Source organism: Aureobasidium subglaciale (genome assembly GCF_000721755.1).
Source record: "Aureobasidium subglaciale EXF-2481 unplaced genomic scaffold scaffold_8, whole genome shotgun sequence".
Taxonomy (NCBI): Eukaryota; Fungi; Ascomycota; class Dothideomycetes; order Dothideales; family Saccotheciaceae; genus Aureobasidium; species Aureobasidium subglaciale.
Window position 1 is genome coordinate 676,451 of NW_013566987.1, and position 22,264 is coordinate 698,714.

The window sequence follows — 22,264 nt, forward strand, 5'->3', positions numbered from 1 at the left end:
AGGGAGTCACTCAAAGGATGTATCTCGATTCTATCGCTCCAGATCCAGAGAATTTCGTACCTTGAGACAGCTACAAGTGTGACAGTCTTTCGGACATGGGGAGGCCAATTCGGTCCATCAGAATCAAAGTCTTTACCTACGGAGAAGGGTCTTTGGCTAGTCGGCCACGGAAACGCAGGTGGTTATTATATCTTGTAGCACGTACACAATTCACAATCATTATTGCGTTCAATATGATTGGGAGACAAGTCTGTCACGATTCTATTATCTATGACCGCAGAAGAGTGAAGGTTAAACCTCTTTACAAACACCAAACTCCTTTATGGACCATCGACATGCCAGTCGAGCACAAATAATTATACATCACATGATACCATCCCATGAAAGAAACATCGCTCATCGAGGTCCACCTTGAGTAGGATCATTGAGATCAAATCCAGGACCCGTACCGAAGAAATCAGCCCAATCCCACTCCAATGTCATTGGCATCTGCCATAGATCTTGCGGCACGAAAGGCTGTTGGAAGCTGCCGCCCATGTCTCCTCCAAGCTGACCCATACCATAGCCTTGCATATTGAAGTCTTCTTGCGGGAACGATGTTGGAGGGAATCGGCCGTCAGGTTGGGCAAACATGTCAGGTGCTGGTGGAACACTCTGCATCCATGGTTCTGGTGCCATGGTAGTTGCTTGGTAGGACGATGTAGTTGAGGATGTTGTGAATGGTATCTGTCCCATGGGAGACGGATGGAAGGGTTGGTGCTGCAGTTGTCCATCTGTTCGGACAGAAGGCGATGCTGTTGTTCGTGCTCCAGGTAGCGTGGATGGAGGCAGGTTCGGTGTCCGTTGTGGCGGTATAGGCTGAGATACTGATCGGCTTTCTGATCGTACAGGTTGTGCGGGCTGTCCAGTCGAATCGCTGTCACGATTCTTTCTCTTGCTTCTACCTTTGATATCTCTCTCAGCTTTGTCAAGAACAACTCTTGCGATACGTTCGAACTCTTTGCAGATCGATGCCATCCTGCGGCAATGTACATTGCCATCTTCGTTACACAGCATCTGCAAGAACTCAGTCATCGAGTTCATGAGCTTCAGATCAGAGCGCGCCCGAGTATCTTGCGGGTTCTGTAGAATGTTGGCGAACAAGGTGACAAGTGCAGATACAGGATAGTAGACCAGCAGCCTAAGCAGATGTCAGCACGGATCCACGAGTTCGACTCAAATAATGACTTACCAAACACAAGCATGGTCTTGACTAGGGATGAATTTGACCAACGAGATAGACGTTCGCGCTGCATTGACACAAAGGGCAGCGGACATGAAGACACGAGGATTTAGCGGTCTCGCGTTTAAGCCAGCGATGGCATAATTCGACAGCCGCGATGTCCAATATCCATGGTGAACCGACATCCTATGAATGGTAGTCAGGCAGTTGTAGTACGCAAAGTGCATGACGACAATGTGCAGCATAAGTGGTGATTGGTCAACCATCTTGATCTCATGCTCAGGACGGAACTCTAGAGGTATAGAATCTTTCCACTCCTCTAGCTCCTGATCGAGGTCTCCAATCGTATTCAGCAATTCGCCGTCTGTCTGGCGAGCAGCTTTGACCGAGTAGAGTAATTTGTACACCTTGGATTCGATCATGGCGAAGACGCATTGTATCCGGAAGAGATTGACCTTGCCCTTACCATTCTCTATCGGTACGACGCCGATATTATCTGGTGGATTCTCGCTAGGCAGCTCAACATTCATGTCATCGTCATCTTGTATTGGAGGTCTGCCAGAACGAAGGCAGATGTCTTTGTCCATAAGATAGCCGATCCAGAATACACGTTTACGTTGCTCGGACTCAACCTCATTGAGATTGAAGTCAGACCCACGCTTGTGCAGGCCGATGCTGTGTGCCAAACGGATTGCTGCAGCAACAAGGAAGAAGCCTGGTTGTGGGTTTGGCGTGCCCTGCATGAAGAGCGCCATGCCCAATAAAGCTTGCACGCTGAGCAGATCGTTGTTCCTCATGGTCAGCTCTGAGAAAACAGCAAGAGCGTTCTTCAGATAGCCCCAAGCTTTGGCATCCTCGACTCGCGCATCAGCTTCACCCATCACACGAAGCCTGTGAGAAATTGCAAGGGCAACATTCAAACTAGCCCACCACCCAGAGCCTTCGTATGGATCAAGCGAGTAGTGTTTGTCGACCAGATGCATGAAAGTTGGTTCGTGAAACAATGGGAACACACAGTTGAAATTCTCAAAAAAGTCTCGTAACAAGGCCAGAGCCTCGGGTTTTGGAGGTAGAGGCTTGTAGATTTTGCGAGTGAAAATGTCGTCAAAGATTTCTGGTTTCCAGGTTGCCCATGCTCTATCATCAGTAGCTGCCTGGGAGATCATGTCGCGGAATGAGGAATCTCCAGTTTTCTCATTAACCCATTGAATTCCTTTCGGCGAGAAGATCGAGAATCCAGAGGAAGAGCCGATATATCGTGTTTCTCCAGCATTGTTCGTGACTAATGAGCACATCTGATCTGCCAATCCCTCGGCGTCCTTATCTTCAGACGACTGAGCTTGACCATCTCGAAGCGGCGCACCAGACTGAGGACTAGTAAGTCCGGTGGGAGGAGTTGGGTGAGTAGAAGTGGAGCCGTCGCCAGCGACGTGGGGAGAGATTGGCGACGCAAAAGACGAACCAGCAGCGTGTCTGTCTGCCAATCGTTTCTCCAGTGTACCGAGATCGGTCTTACCACCGTCGTCTTCGCCCAGCAAGCCTGACATCTTGAGCAATCCCTCCATACGGGCAAGTCTGTTTTCTAGTCCTTCGATGTATTTGGCGCCTTTCGGAGGTTGACGCTTCTTTTCCACCTGGGTGAAGATGCACTCGGTCTTGTAGTTTTGACAATGCGAACATTTGGGCATCTTGCCATCACACTTGATCTTTTTCTTTCGACACATATCACAGGCGCGTGCTATGCGACGGCGTTTTGGGTCGCCCTGACCATTGTCGCCATCATGATCGTGATCATGGTCGTTACCGCGGTCGTCTCCATCGTCATCGTAGTTGCCGTCTAGATAAGCCGCAGCCTGCTGGAAGGTCGCATTGGTGGGAGAGTCTGAATTCGTATACGGATTGTTGAAGATTCGCATGGCTTGGTTAGCACCCGTGACTCCCGGTGGAGTGGTACCGTATGGTATTGATGAAAATTGCTGTTGGTGGGGATTGTGAGGGTTCATGGCGCATTCGAGGCAGGTGCGGTATGGCACACCGGGGACCGCCTAGAGCTGCGACAGCACAGAGAGACGGGTCGCGCGGTATGGCAGATGCGCATTCGATGCCTGACGATGCTGAACAGGTCTCTGATGCACCGTCGCTGCGGCGCCCGTTTACTTTTGCTTACTGGACTGCTGGCTAGGTCATAGACGGCCATCGGAGCTTAAAAGCGCCTAATTCCACATACGAAATGATACGAAGCCTATTCTGTAGACCCTCCGCTCTGCAGGCCTTGCATATGGTACCACTTCATCCTGCTTGGGTAATGGATGCGAATCATTCGAGTTTCATATGATTCCATGCGCTTCTTCACATGCAGTTGCTGTCTTCCTTTAATCAAAATCTTGGTAATCGAATGTAAGAAGTCAGCGAATTTGCGAGTCGCAAGTCGCGATTGTCATCAGGGCTGGAACTTGAGAGGCCCTTGGGGTCCGGATGCCGGAGCAAGTCGTCTCCGGCTTCCGTGCCATCCTCAGAACGGAGACAACTATATGCGATATCCTCAATCAAGCAAAGCATATAGCAAGTGGTGACCAGATCTGTGCATCCAAAGTAGACACCGATGGTGATCGATGCTTCGATGGTTAATGCATTTGCACAACAGCCGCGTCTCTAACGCCACAAGGGTTATAGCGGGGAGAACGTTCTACACAAGCTTCGAAGGGAACGAAATAATCTGTTGCCTACAGCAGCTCTCCAACACACGTCAACGCGTTGCCTTCTGAGGACATTCTAAATCTTCATAGCGACTTCTCGTTGACAATTTTTGACTCTACTATCTGGTCCAATTCGTGCACTCTCGACAGACACCACCTCGTGTTCAATCTCAAGAAACTCATCGTACACACTTGCAAAGATCCTACGTAAACTAATCAGAATGCCTGGACGCGGTCGCGGTGGTCCCATGCCACGAGAAGTTCAAGTTTCAAAGGCCCTGAGCAAGCTTCTTCGTCATAGTGCCGAAAAGGAAGGTCTTCAATTAGACGACGCAGGTTATATCAACCTCAAGGATGTGGTAGGTTTTCGATAATGTTGTCACAATACTTCCTCACATGTCGATCTTGCTAGCTCTCAGTCCAACTCTATCATTACTCTTGTCACACCGTTTTGTCCATATACTAATGTTGATGACCGCAGCTGAACAACCAAAGAATTCGTGGTCTCAAAGCTACACTCGACGAAGTCAAACAAATCGTAGCAGAAAACGACAAACAACGCTTTTCTCTGATCCACAGATCTGCTGCCGCTTCAGCAGCAAGCGTACCAGCTGACGATGCAGCGACATCCACAACCTCAGAAATCCCTAGTCAGGCCCTTGAATCCGATGACCCAGCCGACTATCTCATCCGCGCGAACCAAGGACATTCTCTGGAAATTGCATCAGAAAATCTCCTCACCGCGATCACCGAGGAGAATCTTCCTTCCACCGTAGTACATGGAACTACTCATGCTGCATGGCCTCAGATTGTAGCTACCAGTGGTCTCAAGAGGATGGCTCGTACCCATGTTCACTTTGCCTCTGGTCTTCCTGCAGGGTTCAAGTCAGAGGACGCAGACGGAAGTGCTGCTCCTGTCATCTCTGGTATGCGTAACTCGTCCTCAGTACTCGTCTATGTGGATATCAAGAAAGCCATGGAAGCTGGAGTGAAATTCTGGAAGTCTGAAAATGGTGTCATCCTAAGTGAAGGAGATGAGAATGGTGTCATAGGACTACAGTTCTTCAACAAAGTCGAAGATCGCACTGGTGGACAAGGTGTCTTGGTCGAAGATGGTAAGATTCTGAAGGAAGCTCCCGAATCATGGACAAAGCCCAAGAAGACGGAAAAGCCAAAGAGTGAGGTCAGAAAGGCCGAGGGAGCTCAACAGCCGCCAGCCGCAGAAGGGGATGGCAAGCCCTCAGGCGCAGAGTTGAAGAAGCGTGCAAAGGCAGAGAAGGCCGCACGACGAGAAAAGGAGAAAGCTGAACAGGCCACTGCACAAGGTCAAGAATAGATGTCGTATTGATCAGAATCGCATTGATGCCTCCGCGATGGCTGGAGATGTAGATATCAGATCGCTAAGAAACGGACCAAAGAGGACCAAAGATTCAAAGACAACAAAGTAATGTGCAACACGCTTTAGCCGACTGTAGACAGTGAAGCGCGGTGAAGCAACAACACGACTCTGACCAAGATAAAACCAGATAGCCAACAGTCTTCCAACCAAGCAAGTCATTTGATTGCCCAAACAACAACAAGAACGACTTCTTGCAAACGACAAGTCAGCAAACCAACCTTCACTTGTCCACTAGCTTCACTCATCTCCTCTAACCCCGGCCCCGACCCTGCGCACAACCCACTACCTTCTCTACAAAGACATCAACCACGCCAAACAACTCTCTTCCACTCCAACCAACCCACCTTATCCACCTGCACCATCCCAACCATGTCGCACGTCAGCTTCTACACCGGCTCCCCCCTCACAAAGCCCAAAGACCCATCTCAAATCCCCCTCCCCACCGAAGACGAGGTTAACCACCCCTCCACCTGCACACACAAAGCACTCCTCCCCCTATCACAAAAAAGAACTAACAAAGTTCAAAAAAAGGAAGGACTTCTCGACCCCAGAACCCCCATCAAAGACGCCAACACCTCCAACACTGGCGAAAAGATCCTCAAGCGTGTCCAGTCCGAAAAGATTGCCGAAGTCGGTGGTTGGAAGGACAAGAACAAGAACACCAGACGTGTTCAACCTGAGAAGATTGCAGAGGTTGGCGAGTGGAAGGCTTTGGATGTTGAGGTGGAGATTGTGGCTACCGGGACTGGAGAGAAGGAGCATTCCGTGACCGAGACTGAGACTTGAAGAGGCAGAATTAACTTCTACATGCTTCCGAGAAGAGCACGAAGAGTGAACAGTCATCACGGAGCTCAGCGAGGAAAGGAAGGTCACTTGAGCGTTCTAGGCAGGAGCGAGAGAGCAGTAACGGAGGAAAGCACGTCGAAGTGCGCATGAACAAGGACATCAATTCCTTGCTCAAGTCCAAGCCCAAGGAAAGCAAAAGCATCGATGAGATTGTTGTATCAAAGGAAGAAGTTGTGCACACATCGCCGCAGTACTTGCACAAACAAAGAATTGATCCTCAATTACGCCCAAGATATTCACTCGCAACATGAATCTGACCAGTCTGAACATCTTGTTTAATCGGCTCATTTAGTCTTCTTGTACTTCTTGCTCTTATCTTAGTAGTGATACCATTCTTTCCTCCACTGTATCACATTCCTTTCCATCACTTCCCCTTCTGCTTGGTGTTCTCCTCTCTGTCGCTCTGCCATCATCTCTCTCATTGTATGGTATTCGGGTGTTTTCGTATTTGCAGAAAAAAGCGTAGAAAGAATATTAAAATGCAATCCAACCAGAAAAGAAAGAAAAAAGGGAATCGTAGTAGATAACAATCAAACAGAAAGCGAAAGTAAACGAGAAAAAACACAAAAACAACAACCAAAGACAGGCATAAGGATAGAGGAAACAAACCACGATCATCACTCATCCTCAGGGTCCACATACGTACACCAAGGATGATCGAGAACGGCTTGAATCCCAATCCTCCTCTCAACATCCCGATCCAACATTTTCCGAATCAAATCAATGCAATCCTCACTCATGACATACGGAACCCGTAAATCGTGATCCATAATCTCGTCGATACTGTAGAATGGATTTTCCTTGTACACAATCGTGTAGAGCAAAATGCCCAATGCCCACACATCTTGCTCTTTTCCTCGATACGGGCTACCTCGAAGCACTTCGGGAGCTGCATAGTCTATTGTGCCGACGAACACGTCAAAGGGTCCGGATTTGATGTATGCGGCACTGCCAAAGTCGACCAGTTTGACCGCGCCGTCGCCATCGAGAATGACATTTTCGTCCTTGATGTCGCGGTGGACGACTTTGGCTTTGATGTGGAGATGGTGCAGTGCGTTTGCGACTTGGACGAAAATCTTGCGACATTCTTTCTCCTCCATGTTTACGCGAAGTTCTATGTAGTCGAACAAGTCCATGCCGGGTAGGCCGTGGGGAATCATTTCAATGTAGTAGTTGATGTCGTCTTCGAAGAAGTCGGCCATTTCTACGATATTCGGATGTTGTAAATCGTCTCGTCGTAAATAGTCCAAAACGTGGATTTCCAATGGTACTGTGCCGAGGCGTCTGTCTCTGGTCCATGTGTCGACCAGGATGCGTCGTTTCGTTACGTATTTGATGCACATTTTTTGCGCATTTGCTTTCTTGTATCTCGCAAGCTTGACTTGTCCATATGCACCTTGGCCCATCTCTTCCAAGATGAGGAAGTCGGCAATGGACTTTTTCTTGATCGTAGTTGCACCAGCTTCAATCGCAGCTGGAGAGGGATGTTCGAAGGGCTCGCTCGTAAGCAGTGGTGTTCCTGATGCATGTGATTGTGTCGGTGATTGTTGTAGTTGCTGGGTTAGAAGTGAGGGGGTATCGATCTTGGCCTTGGCTGTACCGCCTTTGTCGCTGCTAGAGTCCTCGCTATCCTGGTCTACGCTCGAGCCCGAGCGTATAGGTACCGGTTGTCGCGGAGGAGTGACTGGTCTGGACACCACAGGGATAACGGGACCAACACCATGATTGACCGCATGTAGTTGTCTTGAGTACGTGATCCACAAAGCGTATACAACCTCGGATGCGGGAAGTTTGTCAGCGTCTATGCGATTGTGCTCTGGAATACTGTCAAAGCTATGGCGGTCGCTCTTGACGACGCGCATCTGAACATCGATCATGATATCAGAGCCGTCTCTGTGCTTTGCGGGCAAGCCACTAGGCTTCAAGAATATGGATGCAGCATCTGCGCGTCCTTCACGTAGAGCAAGGAGAGCTCGAGCCTTTCTGAAACTGTGCTCCGGGATGACAAGTCCGTCTACCAAGCGAATTTTGTCTTCGTCGGTCAAAAGGTGGAGTATACTATCGAAATAGGGGATCAACTCAGTAATGGGAAGGCCGTCTGGATCGTCATGGCCGAAGAGAGAAGCGGAAAAGACATTGTTCGAGCTAGCCACTTTGAGTGTGTCCGGATTCAGAACGAGAATACCAGCAATGTGAGGGAAGCTGGAGACGCGGAGTGTCGACTGGCCGGAGAGCTGATCGACAGTGATAGGAACACTGATACTGTTTGCGGTGCGCGCAGTGTAACGACGGAGCGAGGCAATCTGATCGAAATCCAGCATGCCAGTATTTGTGCCGGCCAATTTTGGCAGTTCGGGAATCAGCTTCCTAATATCTGTGCCCCTTCGTACTCTTTCGATGCCCCAGATTGACTCAAGGGCACCAACGCCCTTCTCGACACATCCAATCTCGTCGACCGTGATGTAGGCAACGTCTTCGGCGATCTCCTCAAGGACCCAAATCAAGCCACTCTGCTTCTCCTTGACCCATAGACTGGCCGAGCCAATGTCACCATTGCGTTTCTGTATGGGCACGACATCTCCGCATAGAAGCACGCCGCGCGACTTTTGTGAAGGGTTGGATACACGGCGAGTTGTCGAATCTGCGTCAATGCCGTTGGTTGTCTTGGAACGTCTGCTTTGGTAAGTTTGACGAGCAGGAGGCTTGCTTAATAGCTTGGCTGTTACGCCGCTACCTTTTGCCAAAGCAGAGGGTGACGAGCTGTGATTGGGAGATTTGTTTTGGTTGTAGAGATCTGACTCTGGGTGTCTCAGTTTGTTCTCGAGCCACTTGCGTCGCTCCGGACGGATGACTTCCATGATGCCCATCTTGCGCACTTCTGCACGAGTGACTCCAAAGACCAAACATGCCAGGTCATTTGCAGCGGTGATTGTCCAGGGAGCGCGCGCATCGGTGGTGAAGATGGCCTGGGCGGCAGCAGATTGCCGCCCATGACCGTGACCGTGGCCATGAGAAGCAGATCCAGTCACAGGTAGCGAAGTGGTCGACTTTGAAGTGTGCAATCCTGACGGGACCTGGCTAGGAGTGAGAGGTTCAGCACGGCGAGGCACATCGGCAGCGTGGTAGGGCTTGGCCAGAGCATCTGCGAGTCGATGTTGTAAGCTCAATCCGCTCGTGTCGGTATATGTGCGCTTCAATGAGATGCGCTTTGGCTCGGGCTGTAGCGAGTCCTTCTCTTCTGATGACTTGACAGACTTTGCAGATGTGGGAGACATGACCAAGTCGTCGTCAAAGTCTTTCGGGCTCTCACTCAGCACCAGCGGGGCAAAGCTCTTCTCGAAGATGTTGTCAGCCGACGGGTCGGCTGGCCCGCTGAGGGGTGCTCCTATTATGCCTAGTCCCGGAGCTTGTAATGAGGTGCCGTCGGGTCCTAGCAGGTTCGCGCGCTGTAGCAATTCGATCATGCTCTGTGCTTCTGAATCCCCAGTAATTTTTGCTTGAGCATTCAGGATTGCAGGATTCGAAGAGCCCCACCCCGGTCTGTCCTTCATAAAGTCCACGGATCTCTTGAGTATCATCTGGCGGTCGTGCAGCGACGTCTCGGACTGGTGTGCGAAGGAGAAGGAATGCAGAGACTCGGAAGGGAAGCGGCTGAGGTCTTCGCCAAAGGGCAGGGTAGGCGACGACGGGCCCGAGGGCAAGGAAGCGGCCAACGGTTGGGCCGGTATGCTTAGGTTGAGCGAGGGAGAGCGTGAGGTCTGCAGCTGGGGCGATGTGGGCTGGCGGTGGTTGGACTGTCTGATGCGACGCAGACCACTTTCACGTTCAGGCAGAGTCGGAGACCTTGATATCGAGGATTCATCAGCGCGTGCGTGCTTGCCATGTGCGTGGACCGAGTCTGACCTGGTCATGCTGCGCAGGTCGGCCGCCTCGATGGCCGCCGCGTCAAACGACATTCTCGGTCGTTGAGCTTCGGCTGACATGGATCCGCGAGGCGGCATGGACAAGAGACTACCTGTACTCTGGATGCGCGAGAGGATGCGAAGTTCTTCGTCATGCTGGACGGGCGATGGTTGGAAGCCTTCTGCGCGGTCAGACGGCGCACCCGAGAGTTTTCATCCAAAGCACTTGCCATGATTATTGCATACCGGCGAACTCATGCTCGACCCGCCACCCGCTCAACTCTGATGACAGACTGGCTCTGATGCGACGACACTGGAAAGCGTCAAATGTATCCTCTACACGTCGGCGCACGTGGAGAGATCAGCAGAGCGTCAACAACAGAGGGCAGTGTGACCTGCGGGCTCGTGCTTGAAGAGTGTCGTCGAGGCTGCGGTCCAGAGCCAAAATCTCGGATGATTTGATACCCTGGCAAGATGCACTCTAGCCTGATCTGAGACCCGCAATTTGGACAACCGATGATGCGTGCTCGGCGAGACCTGTCAAAAACAAAATAATGAGGGGATGGTATGCGTGAACCGATATGATGGGCAGTGCTCAGTCGACGACGTCTTGTCTGTATCAACAAGTCGACCCTCTTTTCCCCTTTCATGTGGGGATACCTTTTCACAATGCCTAGCTGGAAACGTTCCGAGGGATCAAACGGTTTCTAAAACAGCCGTAGTTCACCACGCGCAACCTGTCTCATCTTTTGACAGTGCTACCATGTAGCGATCCATCACCACCGCCTGTCCACCCTCAACCTCTCAACAGTCTGCTCGACATACCCTTGTGATAATTGCCTACGGCTGATTCGATTGGGGTATTTCTTGGCTGAGTCTACAATGCGGACCGAGGTCGTGGATGAACCCTACTGAGATGCATGTCACTTTAATGACAAATTGATCGTCCTTCGCTTTGGAACAGAAGTGGCTGAAAGCTCATGCATTTGATAGTCGTGGTCCATTGTTTTTGGTCATCAAGAATTGCTGTTCCATCCACAGCGACACATAAACTTCGCTGCATTCGTTGTTTTTATCAACACGTCAAAGCATAGCAAGCACAATGATTCAAGTCCGTAGACATGATCCACAGGCAGGTCATTTTATGACTTCCGACCACGTTTGCTCGTTCCTTCCCCATATTTATCGAGGGATGGAGGGATTGTCCCTGCCATGATCACCTGTTACCTCTTGCGCCCGGCACATATTTGTCGACCGACTGTCACGCCACTCATCAGCAATCGTCAAGTTGTAAAGTGCGTTCGATATTGCTCACCGCTTTCAAGATGTTGATGCCTCGCCGGGTCCTGATATAGACATCTCTATACATGTCCAAGCTCTCGTGAACCACATCACCTCTGGTTGTAGTGCCGGCACATATTGCTCTCATCTTGTTCTCCATCTGTCTCGTAGTCAGTCGTAGTGACTCATAGTGGGTTCGAGCAGACTCACCTCTTTTCGGAGAAAGGGCTTGCTCAGGTTCATCTCGAACCCCATGTCCTCGTAGCCTTTGACAAGGGCCACACCTAGTGTCGTTGGTATGAACTCCTGCACACCACCTTGCTGGCCTCCGCCACGTCCGCCTGCTCCACCACCTCGGCCGCCTCTTCCTCTACCTCGACCACGGCCCCTGCCTCCACCTCCATCGTCATCTGGTAGGACTGGCGGTGCTTCACCCTCTTCTCTCTCGTCGCCATCTTGCGTAGGCGCTCTCTGAGCTCGAGGTCGAGTCATGACGTACTCACGTTGTTTGACCTTGGCAATGTGCTCGGCCATTGTAGCATCAGTACCAATGCCATTTGCGTCCATGAGGGCAATAAGGTCTGGCTCGGTCAAGAATCCAGGTGGGCTGGTCTTGCCTTCCGTCATTCTGGCTTCGGTAGGCTCGAATGTTTCTCCGACCTGAAACTGCGGAAGCTGTTCCGTGCTAGTCCACTTGTCGTAGGGATAAACATCTAAATAGTTTCTCGCAAGCACCGAGAGTCCTGATGCGTTGAAAGTCTCGGTGCCATAAATTATTCCCACTTCGTCGCGAGAACCTCTTGCATCCTCACTGCAGCAGGCGAGGAATCTCCGGACCACGAATTCGTATACTTTGCGTTCGTCTTCGTTGCTAAGTGCATTCGGGGTAACGAAATTGACCGGGTGAATGGGAGGATGGGCTTTGTCGTTGTTACGACCTTGTCTTGGCTGGTTGAAGCCTCCGCTAACAAGACTGCAGTCAGTCAGTAATTGTTGTTTCAGCAAGAGCGTGGATATCATACTTCTGAGCAAACGGTCCCCAAGCATGTGATTGCGTTTGCTTCCGAACCAAAGCCATCAGATCCATGCCTTTATCGAACTGATCGGTTTCCGTTCTGGGATAGCTTATGAAGCCTCTGTTGTAGAGATCTTCTGCAATCTTCATGACCCTTTGACTGTCCATGCGCAGGAATCTGCTGCCCATCTTCTGCAACTCAACTGTAGTGAGTGGTAATGGCTTCCACTTACTGGCAGGTTTAGTCTGTACTTTGATGACTTTGGCGTATCTTGCCGTCAAGCACCTCTCAAACAGAATGATCACGGCCATGCGGTCGAATAGATTGGTCCGAGCCCACCTGAAGTTGACAGTGATGTCTTCCTTGATGTGTGTCACCTTGATGGCCCAGTAGGGCTCAGGTACAAAGTTCTTGACTACGAAATATCGGTCGACGACGAAGCCAAGTGTGGGAAATTGACAGCTACCGTAACTGATGAGCTTCCTCTCATCTGCAGCAAAGACACCACGAGCCTTGAGGTATTCAACAATTTCCATTGTCTGCCAACGTGTAAAGCTAGCACCAATACGAAGATCAAGTTCGATTCTTGCAGCGACAGCGTTGGCTTGGTTATCGTCAAGCAGGATGGGATTACGAGCAGCCTGTACGATATGCGCCTTCTCGATGTTTGAGAATCTCGCGCGAACAATCTTTCCAGGCTGTCTCAAGCGAGCGTTGGTTGATAGTGCTACGTCCCTGATTTCACTGCCGATGTGTTCGCCTTCTCGGTCACAGTCGGTCCAGATGAACAGGATGTGCGTGTTACGAGCTTGTGACTCGATGTTCGCAGCAATACCCTTCTTGTCCTCGTCGACATAGGTTACCAATGGGGCATCAAAGAGATGTTCCGGATCGCATGCCTTCCAGTTTCTGAAATTCTGCACAAAATCCGTGCTTTGGAGATGACCAGCAACGCTCGTCATGGTTACCTCGCAGGCGCCCCATGCGGGAAAGGTGTACGAGAAGATGTAGTTCTTGACCCATTGCGTGCGTGTATTGGACTGGATGACTGGTCAACATGCAGGTGCACAAATATATGCAAGAGGCGGAATGGCTGGGAGAGCTTACAACACGATGTGAGCCTCCAGATAAATGGCCAGCGACAGCTTTGGCAATGGAAGGCTTTTCTGCCACACAGAGGACTTTGGTCACCATCTCTGCGGGCACTCGTGACGTCTTCAGACCATGGTGTTGTGAATGGTCGAGTCCTTGAGTAGCGGCAAAAAGTGGAAACGCGTGAAGCAGAATGGAAGACGCGTCAGTGCCTGATCTGGACAAGATGACGAGAGCTTTGGCCATGAACCCTCTGATGATGCTTGGCGATGACGACTTGATGTTCTCGCAGATGGCAGATCGCATTGAGCTTCCTACGCGTGTCCAAGTCAACTTCCAACTTCTCACCACTCGATCCACAGCAGATTGACCTCAATCCCACGAACAACAAGATGCTGCTTCCTCCACCAGTTGGCACGGCGCTGCCACTCGTCAAGACGCTCGCCGACACCGTCGACTTCAGCAAGACCGTGCTACCCTTCGTCGACCAGCTCTATGCTCTCCCTCAGCAGCTCGTGCAAGCAGGCGCCGACACGCAAGCCCTCAAGCACCTGTACCTGTCCACGAACCCTCTGATCTCTGGCCTCGCCTTCGCTCTCGCCATTACGCCCATCTTCCTCATCGTCTCCGAGATCAACAAGAACTACTCCCAAGTCGATCGCTGCTGGAGTCTGCTGCCCACCGTCTACAATCTCCACTACGATGTCTGGGCTCGCTTGAACGGCCTGCCTTCCCAGAGACTCGACAACATCCTCGCCTTTAGTGTCTGCTGGTCCATCCGTTTGACCTTCAACTACTGGCGCAGGGGTGGCTACAGCATTGGCTCAGAAGACTATCGCTGGGAGACTGTCCGCAGCTGGGTCAATCGCCCGCTCTTCTTCGTCTTCAACGTCTTGTTCATCTGCATCGCCCAGAGCCTTCTCCTCTTCATGGTCACCACCCCTACCTACGTCCTCATGCTTGCCTCTCGCGTCACTGGCCAGGGCATGAACACGGCCGACATCGTCTTCGCACGCGTCCTCATGGCCCTCGTTCTTCTCGAATTTTTTGCCGACGGTTCGCAGTGGAACTTCCACAAGGCCAAGCATGCCTACCAAAAGACCGCAAAGGTCCCTGCTGGCTGGACTCGCGAAGACCTCGAGCCAGGCTTCAACACCACTGGTCTGTTCCGCTACTCGAGACACCCCAACTTCCTCGGCGAACAGCTCATTTGGGTCACCCTGTACCAGTGGGGATGCACCGAGACTGGTTCCCTGTACAACTGGACCGGCATTGGCGCCATGTCGTATCTGATCCTCTTCCAATCCAGCACTTGGCTTACCGAGAAGCTGAGCGCTGAGAAGTACCCCGAATACAAGATCTACCAGCAAAGAGTCGGCAAGTTCTTGCCCAAGCTCACTGGTTCTGGTTGGGCTGAGTACCTGGAGGCACAGAAGAAGGCCCCCAAGAAGAAGTAAGAAGGCCTTGAGAAGCTCTATACTATCTGCATTGCATAGCGTCATAGCGGTGTACCCAGGCCAAAGCACTCTACCATACCTTGGTCGCCAAGCATATTTACACACCATCCCATTTTATGAGTGAAAGCATAATGAGAAAAGACATGATTTCATCCTGAACCACCACTGTAGCCCTTCCCTACTTGCTCTTGACACCACCAGCTCCAGCTTTCGCCCTCTCCTCCTTCTCCTTCCCAGCCCTCTTTTCCTCTTCCAAGGCGCCCAAATCAAACTCCTCCTCGACAGAATCCTGCTCAAACAAAACCTCCTTCTTGACCTGTTTCTTCCTATCCTTGCCCCTCTTACTGTCCTTTTTCTTCTCTGGACTTCCTGCTCTCGCATCTTCATCGTCGCCGAATAGAAACCCTTTGCTTCTTCGTCGTATGTCTGAGGGTGCGAGGGCTTTTGCTTGGGCAAAGTTGCTGGCGCTGGTTTCGGGGGATTGACCTAGCATCCAGGAGAAGGAGGATTGTGCTAGTGTGGGTCGGGGTGTGTGGAAGTCAAGGGGGATGTCGGTGGTTTTTGGGGTCTTGGATGGTGCGGCTTGGACGGGCTGTTGTGAGGGCACTTCGAGGGATTGTTTTGGATCTTCCTTTGTCGTCGTTGTCTGTGCTGGCTCCTCTGTGTCTTTCAACGCAGGCTTGGAGTCAGAGTGAGCGGTTGTCGGTTCTTTGATTTGCGGTTGGACTTCGGTGACCTCGACGGCATCTTCTTTGCTTGCTTCAATGGCTTCCTCTTCTGCAGATAATGGCACTGTCGCGTCGTCAAGATATACTTGGATGAATTGCACCTTGGCAATAGCCATGCTCAGACCACTCAGTGAATCTTCCTCTCCACCTTTGCCAGCCACAGCAGTCTCGTGATAAGTCCAAAGATCATCGATAGCCTTCTTCAGCATCTTCGATAGAGCCGTATTACGCTGCTCCAAAGCCATAAGCTGCAGACTCGGATTTGTCGATCTGTCAGAAGTCCCGCTCTGTCTCGATAAACCACGCGTGTGTCTCGGCGCCTGAGGAGTCTGCACAGCCTGAATTTCTCGCACGCCTTTCCGTACTTCATCCATAGCGTCACGGAAAGCCTTGTTAATGCCCCATTTTTCGCCTCGTTGTAGTACGCCTTTGGCCGCTCCTTGCAGAATATCTTCGAAGTTGCTAGATGCTCGGCCAGGCATTTGCATGCGTAGTTTTCCAGGCATGGAAGGTTGGAGCGTTGCGGAGGGAACTTCTGTGGGTTGTGGGAGGGACCTCCCCGAGTATTTCTCGACTAGTGTGCTGGCACCTTCATAATTGAAGTTGTTTCGAAGGTAGACTGCGTTTGTTACGAATTCTTGTGGAGTTTTGCCGTCTTCCAGCTCAGGATATCTCAGAAGCAGGGTCAGTGCTGTGTTGTAGTCTGCGTCCATCACTGCTATTGATTAGTCTTCTTATGTTACGGGATCCTGATGGGCTACTCACAATCCCAGTGGAGTCTGAGAAGCATGTTTAGGCAGACCAGGTCAACAATCTCAAGACTTGGGTCATCTGCGAATATGGCATCCCACATGCTCAAGACATCATCAAACTTGAATTCTCGCCCAAACAATAGTCTTATCCATCGCCTGTCGCTCATCAGTATTGGTCTTATTCAATCCATTGTATTCTGACCCACATAAGGAAGACTTGAGGTATCAGATCAATCTCCTGCAGATGTTGTGCGAGTGTCGGATCAACGTGAGGTAAATATTCGTCGAAGATTCTGTGTATCCGAGTAAGGATGGGATTCTCCAATGTGGCAGTAGGCTTCGCCGTGCTGGCAGTCAGCTTTGAAGCTGCTTTGTGTGCTGTTTGCTCATAGAACGACTTTGCTCCTTGCATGACGATACCGAACAGGGTGAAGGTGTCGTGCTCGATGAAGTCGGAATCAAAAACATGACACAGCATCTTGTCGTCTGCGCTAGAGTCGTCGGTAGCTTTGCTCGACACTGCGTCTTTCTCGACGACCCAGAGGATGGGTGCTAGTAGCTCATGCATGCCCTGTCTATAGCCAACATCCGGGTTCAATTTGCAAAACACAAACAAAACATCCAATAGCATGGTTTGAGTCTGCGGTTGACGGAAATATATAATGTCTGGCATGCATCGGTCGACATCTTGCATTATTTCAGCACGTAGTTCTTCATCTTTTCGAAGAACGGCCCAAGGAGACTTTCAAGACTTAGCTATCAGTGAGATGGGAGATTTGCTCGTCTTGTTCATGATAGTTTACCTCGGAGTCTTCGCTTAGCGGATCCAGATTAGAGCCCAAAATTTCTTCTGGGTGTTCGAGTCCACGTAAGAGATGCGAGCGAACTGAAGCGTATGCCGAGCGTGAATCTGCTGATATTTGTATCCATTGCGAATGATCAAGTCCTTCGAATAAGAGGAAGATCTGTATAAATCGTGAGTTTGGATCCTTTCAAGTCGCGGCACAACTCTCACCTTCCAAAGAAGTGATCTAGATTTGGCCAGAGAGCTGGGATCGTTCTCGTTGCGAATGGCGTCCTTCAGGTCGGCAAGTGATTCACATGTTTGCAGAGTTTGCCACGACTCTCTTGCTTCGACAAGAGACCGCATACTCGAGACACGATAATCTCAATAACACTGATATTGTTGTTTACAGATAGAGTCACTGAGTCGGTGCATGACCGTTGGAGGTTGGCCGACGTCACAAGCAAACAAAGCAAACATTTCGAGATATACACGATTGCTGAGCAACCACGAGGCGCTCCCGAGTGTTCCGCAAAGAACATCTGAACGACACTCTTGAAAACTCGGAAGTGATCACTGGATTCGAAGAGCTGGTTACATGGCCTTGACATCTGATCTCCAGCAGATTGCGTAGCAATGTCACAAGATCTATTGGCCGAATTTGGTGATTTCACCCTTAAAGACAACTCCAGCCAAAACAACTTTCCGCATCAAATACAGTCGAATCACAACTCAAGTTTAGCCACTGTACAAGGATTAAACATACAGGCAAACAATCAGAACGATAATCCATGGGATGAAGAAGATGACGATTTTGGTGATTTCGAGGAACCAGAACCAACACCACAGCCAATACCACAACGAAAACCAGAACCTCCAGCAGTGCCCAAACCAGTAGTGCAATCTGCAAAAGAGATCAAACCTACACCAAAGCCTACACCGCAGCCTGCGAAAAAGACATCTGGTCCACCAGTCATTTTGAAGAAAGCAGCAAAGGCGAGTCAATTACCAAGCAATCACCCATTTGCAGGACATGCAGACATCCTTTTTGATGCAGACGAGTACGACGAGTTTGAAGATGCAGATGTTGTTGGCTCTTGGGGTGATGAAGACGACTTTGGAGATTTCGAGACGAGCGCAACGCCGACTGTCGGCAGCGGCGGTAACCAAAAACCTACGGCTCCACCAGCTCAGCCGAAGACTACGAAGCCATCGGCAGCGACGGTACCTTCAGCCGCTGTGGACCTTCTAGGTCTGGACGACCCACCAGAGACGACGAGTAGGGCAAGCAAACCATCAGGCCCGCTGAGTGCACCAAAGAAAGCGGTTTCGGCTTCGAAGACTTCGTCCACACATCCCGCTGCTGCACCTCGTCAAGAGTCTACATTATCAAACGACGATGCTTGGGATGATTTTGAGTCACCAGAACCCGCAGGACTTCCATCCTCGTCTCGACAGACAAATACAGCAGACCAAGCACCACAAATCAAGCTCCCAACCAACATCTTAGGCGACCTCACCATCCTCCCATCAACCACAGGCGTCGCACCATCCAACATCCCCCCTCCCTCTCTTCTCCTAACAATCTTCCCTCCAGTCCTTACCTCCCTCGCCCAGCAATTCCTCCACCCCCTCAGCACCCTCTCCCCCTCCCAAAAATCCACCTTCCTCTCCTCTCCAACCACAAAAGCCTTTCTCGGCTCCTATGTAATCCTAACACACATCCTCGGCCACATAATCGCAGGCCGCAAATCCCGATGGAAGCGCGACAAACACCTCGCCCAAAGCATGCGTATCGGCCCCGCTGCAGCTCGCGGCGGTATGAAACTCACCGGCGTCGATAAATCAGAAACCAGCCGTGAAGATACAGAAGTGGAAGTCGTGCTTTCTGTTTACCGTGAGCAGGTGGGGAGATTAAAGTCTGCGATTACGGGGGCTTCTGTGCATGGGAGTAAACTTACGGTGCCGGAGCTGGGGAGTGTGCTTGCTGTACGTGTTGCAAAAGCCGATGAAGGTGCTATTACTAGTACTCAAGCTTGTGCGCTCTGTGGGTTGAAGAGAGAGGAAAGGGTGATGAAGGTGGATGTTGCGGTTGAGGATAGTTTTGGAGAGTTTTGGGTCGATGGGACAAATATGCATCGTGCATGTTTGAGATTCTGGGAATTATTCAAAGGACGCCTGATGTCGAGATAAACCTTTGAAAGCACACAAGCATACAGAAGAGCGTCTTTGAAAGCATACAAGCGTCTAAAAGAGCGTCATGACTATCCATATTGGACGTCGTTAATAACCAATCTCAAAATTCGACACCTTCATGTTTCACGTCAGATATAATCACTCAACAAGTGCTTAAACTGATGTAAATATCGGACGTGAATTGAATTTCTTTCTCGGTCATGGCTCATTCATGACCGCTATACAAACATTACATAAGGTACCTTCGTGGCAAAAGTTTTACAAAGTGTAAAGCGTAACTGAAGTACAAAAAGGGGGTATCGGGCTTCCAAGATGGAGAAGAAGAAGAAGAGAAAAAAGGTTGGGTAGAGAAGTGAAGTAGTGGAGAATGAGAAACCAAAAGTCTTGTAGGAAAGATGGGAGAGTCTCAAACTCCATCCCGCGTTGGTTGGACATGACGGAACAAGAAAAAGAACACAATTTTGGTGTTGGGAGTAAAGTTAGTGATCATGCAGAATCAGACCTCCTCGGTGAACCTGCTGCCTCTGCTTCCATCGAAGCTTGAAAGAGTACCAGGAGTGACGCTTCTGTTGGCCATGCCTTGCGGGTGAAGTGGGGTCATAAGAGGAGCATCTTGGCCAGGTTCCGGTGTCAACATGTTGCTCCTGTTGATGGGGAATGTGGGACTGGTGGGCGATGTGTTTTCTGACAGCGCGCTTGTCGGGCTCATGGCATAAGGAGGGTGGACTCTCGCTTGGCGGGCTGGTCCAGGCATAATAGTCTCGTTGATACCGACTTCATTGTTGGGATCATCAAAGGGCGATCCGCCTGCGCCGTAGTAAGTGCTGTCGCGATACACCGAACTGGTGCTCATATTTCGGTCAGTGTCGAAGGCCGATGGCATGAGCATCGGCGGTGCGGAAGTCATGCCAGCTGAGAAAGCACTAGGCAGTTTGCGACCACTGATGCGCTGAAAGCCTCGTTCTCCAGTGTCGTCCACGGCTCGGGATTTTCTATTTTTGAAGACCCCTCCCAAAAGTGGCGCTAATACCGGGGCTGTTCTGCCGGCCTCGGACATACCCCGAGCGCCACCACCTCCACCAGCAGCAGCAGCTTCGGCTCCAGTTAATGCGTTGAGATTAGCCATGCGATTTCGGTACCAGCGCAGTAGAATCATCGCAGTCAGAACCAAAACAGCAAGTCCTGCGACGCCGCCAACGATACCTCCTGCAAGCACGGAAGGAGGCGGGGTATTGTCGCTGTTGTTGTCCGACGATGCAGTGCTGCTGGCAGAACTAGGAGCGGTACTTGTTGCAGGTCCACCAATGGCGCTAGCACCAGAGCTTTGTGCAACAGTGGATGTGGCAGAAGGAGAAGAGCTGTCGGAAGAGGAGTCTGAAGATATTCGCGATGCAGCACTACTTAGTGCACTGCTGGCTGATCGTAGAGCCGAAGACGCAGAGCTTTGGAGAACGACTGCTTGCGACGAATACGAGATCCTTGCGGATCCTGTGGCAGTTGATGCAGCAGCGAGAAGCGAACTAAGACGAGAGCTTACGTCGGCATTTTGGGAGGAAAGAGCGTAGTTCGTGGCAGAGGACGAGACGGGTTGGAAGGAGCCATAGGACGTGGTCGTTTGCCCATTAGACAAGGTCGTTGCAAATGCTTGAGCAATGAGAGCAGCAGTAGTCCGAGAACCGTCCGACAATGTTTCGACTGTGGACGAGGATGCAGTGAAAAAGCCTAGTACAGCAGTCAAAGCGCTAGAGCTACTTGATGCAGATCTATCAGCAGATGTAGACACAGTTGCGCTATTGCGTTGGAAGGTGGTGAATGAGGTGTAAGTTGTGGAAGAACTCGTGATTGTTGTCGAAGATGTCGTCAGGTTCCTGGCGAAAGATGGCGACAATACAGTTGATCTAGAGGCGGTTGCAGAGCTCGATCCGGACAGGATGGCGCTGCCTGAGACGAGAGCAGATGAGGCTGAAGACTTGATGGTCGCGTTTGATCCGGTGGGGAATATGGTACTAGCAAGAGGAACGCCTGAGGAAGTGTATGAGATAATTGAACCGGTGACAGCACCACTCGTCGCAGAGACTGGGTTCACTGTCGACCCATTTGCAAGCAACGAGCTAAGCATTGAGCTTGACTCATCTGCAGATAGAGAGGTTGGGTCCGAGATACCAGCAGAGGCAGGCGCATTCGTCAAAAGCGAAGCAAAAGAGCTCAAGGTTGTATTCGCATCGCTGAGTGTGTTGGTAGTCTGTGACGCAGTGTTCGAGGAAATGACGGAAGCGGTAGGCGCAGTTCCAGCTACGCCAGGCAGAGATATTCCAGAAGCAATGGTGGTGGGGTTAGCTGAAATGACAGTGTTTAGTGCAGATGTGTATGAAGCAAGCGACGAGTCAGACAAGCTTGGAAGTCCAGACGTCCCGGAAGCAGTGTTCGTAGCAGTGGTTCCAATTACACCCGACAAAGAAATACCCGAGAGGAGAGTGGTCGCGGCGGTTGATGGTACTGTGTCGTCGCCAGAAATTTCGGATGAGGTTTGGGCGGCTGTTGGTGCAGCAAGTGAAGATGAGGCAGCCGTGTCGGTCACGTCCAGAGATGGGCTTGTAGGGAGAGACGAGCTCACGGTTCCAGGACCTGAATAAGCAGCCAGAGGGATTGATGCAGAGGATGGTGTCGTAGTGGACGATGCGTCGATTGACGGGGCGGCTGATGCTGTGTCGGAGACTGTGGTAGCAGAAGATGGTTCGGTTGCAGAGACGGCCGAGGAAGGATCTGAAGGTGTCGAGGTGGGAGCGGCCTCTGTTGTTGGCAGAGCTTCAGCTGTTGTTGTGGACACAGCCAAAGACGAGGTCGAGTCAATCAAAGTAGGATCGGTAGCTGCGATGGATGGCGATATACCAGC

General features: G+C 50.9%; 8 protein-coding genes across 8 annotated transcripts; 3 read left to right on the forward strand and 5 right to left on the reverse strand.

The window, feature by feature from the left end:
* Positions 1-396: 396 nt before the first annotated feature.
* AUEXF2481DRAFT_64995 (uncharacterized protein) lies at positions 397-3,138 on the reverse strand (the record flags this gene model as incomplete). The annotated part of the gene is made up of 2 exons (XM_013489212.1): positions 397-1,180; positions 1,232-3,138. 2 exons carry the CDS (start codon positions 3,136-3,138, stop codon positions 397-399), a joined length of 2,691 nt encoding a protein of 896 aa, XP_013344666.1.
* A 1,001-nt stretch (positions 3,139-4,139) lies between these two features.
* AUEXF2481DRAFT_706237 (uncharacterized protein) lies at positions 4,140-5,260 on the forward strand (the record flags this gene model as incomplete). Its single annotated transcript, XM_013489302.1, has 2 exons — positions 4,140-4,277; positions 4,400-5,260. 2 exons carry the CDS (start codon positions 4,140-4,142, stop codon positions 5,252-5,254), a joined length of 993 nt encoding a protein of 330 aa, XP_013344756.1. The 3' UTR covers positions 5,255-5,260.
* Positions 5,261-6,470: 1,210 nt separating this feature from the next.
* AUEXF2481DRAFT_667522 (uncharacterized protein) lies at positions 6,471-10,276 on the reverse strand. The gene has a single exon (XM_013489323.1). The coding sequence runs from the start codon at positions 10,162-10,164 to the stop codon at positions 6,781-6,783; it is 3,384 nt and encodes a 1,127-aa protein (XP_013344777.1). The 5' UTR covers positions 10,165-10,276; the 3' UTR covers positions 6,471-6,780.
* Positions 10,277-10,919: 643 nt separating this feature from the next.
* On the reverse strand, positions 10,920-13,638 carry AUEXF2481DRAFT_39274 (uncharacterized protein). Its single transcript, XM_013489145.1, has 5 exons — positions 13,470-13,638; positions 12,369-13,402; positions 11,557-12,319; positions 11,381-11,506; positions 10,920-11,323 (listed from the first exon to the last, which is right to left on the reverse strand). The coding sequence occupies exons 1-5, from the start codon at positions 13,554-13,556 to the stop codon at positions 11,282-11,284; spliced, it is 2,052 nt and encodes a 683-aa protein (XP_013344599.1). The 5' UTR covers positions 13,557-13,638; the 3' UTR covers positions 10,920-11,281.
* A 208-nt stretch (positions 13,639-13,846) lies between these two features.
* AUEXF2481DRAFT_64924 (uncharacterized protein) lies at positions 13,847-14,911 on the forward strand (the record flags this gene model as incomplete). The annotated part of the gene is made up of 1 exon (XM_013489204.1): positions 13,847-14,911. The coding sequence occupies one exon, from the start codon at positions 13,847-13,849 to the stop codon at positions 14,909-14,911; it is 1,065 nt and encodes a 354-aa protein (XP_013344658.1).
* A 178-nt stretch (positions 14,912-15,089) lies between these two features.
* AUEXF2481DRAFT_4433 (uncharacterized protein) lies at positions 15,090-17,541 on the reverse strand (the record flags this gene model as incomplete). The annotated part of the gene is made up of 5 exons (XM_013488991.1): positions 15,090-16,354; positions 16,405-16,547; positions 16,598-17,133; positions 17,195-17,356; positions 17,407-17,541. The coding sequence occupies 5 exons, from the start codon at positions 17,539-17,541 to the stop codon at positions 15,090-15,092; spliced, it is 2,241 nt and encodes a 746-aa protein (XP_013344445.1).
* Positions 17,542-17,710: 169 nt separating this feature from the next.
* Positions 17,711-19,545, forward strand: AUEXF2481DRAFT_39277 (uncharacterized protein). The gene has a single exon (XM_013489146.1). The coding sequence runs from the start codon at positions 17,812-17,814 to the stop codon at positions 19,366-19,368; it is 1,557 nt and encodes a 518-aa protein (XP_013344600.1). The 5' UTR covers positions 17,711-17,811; the 3' UTR covers positions 19,369-19,545.
* Positions 19,546-19,605: 60 nt separating this feature from the next.
* Positions 19,606-20,515, reverse strand: AUEXF2481DRAFT_39280 (uncharacterized protein). Its single transcript, XM_013489147.1, has one exon. The coding sequence runs from the start codon at positions 20,495-20,497 to the stop codon at positions 19,868-19,870; it is 630 nt and encodes a 209-aa protein (XP_013344601.1). The 5' UTR covers positions 20,498-20,515; the 3' UTR covers positions 19,606-19,867.
* Between the last annotated feature and the right edge of the window lie 1,749 nt (positions 20,516-22,264).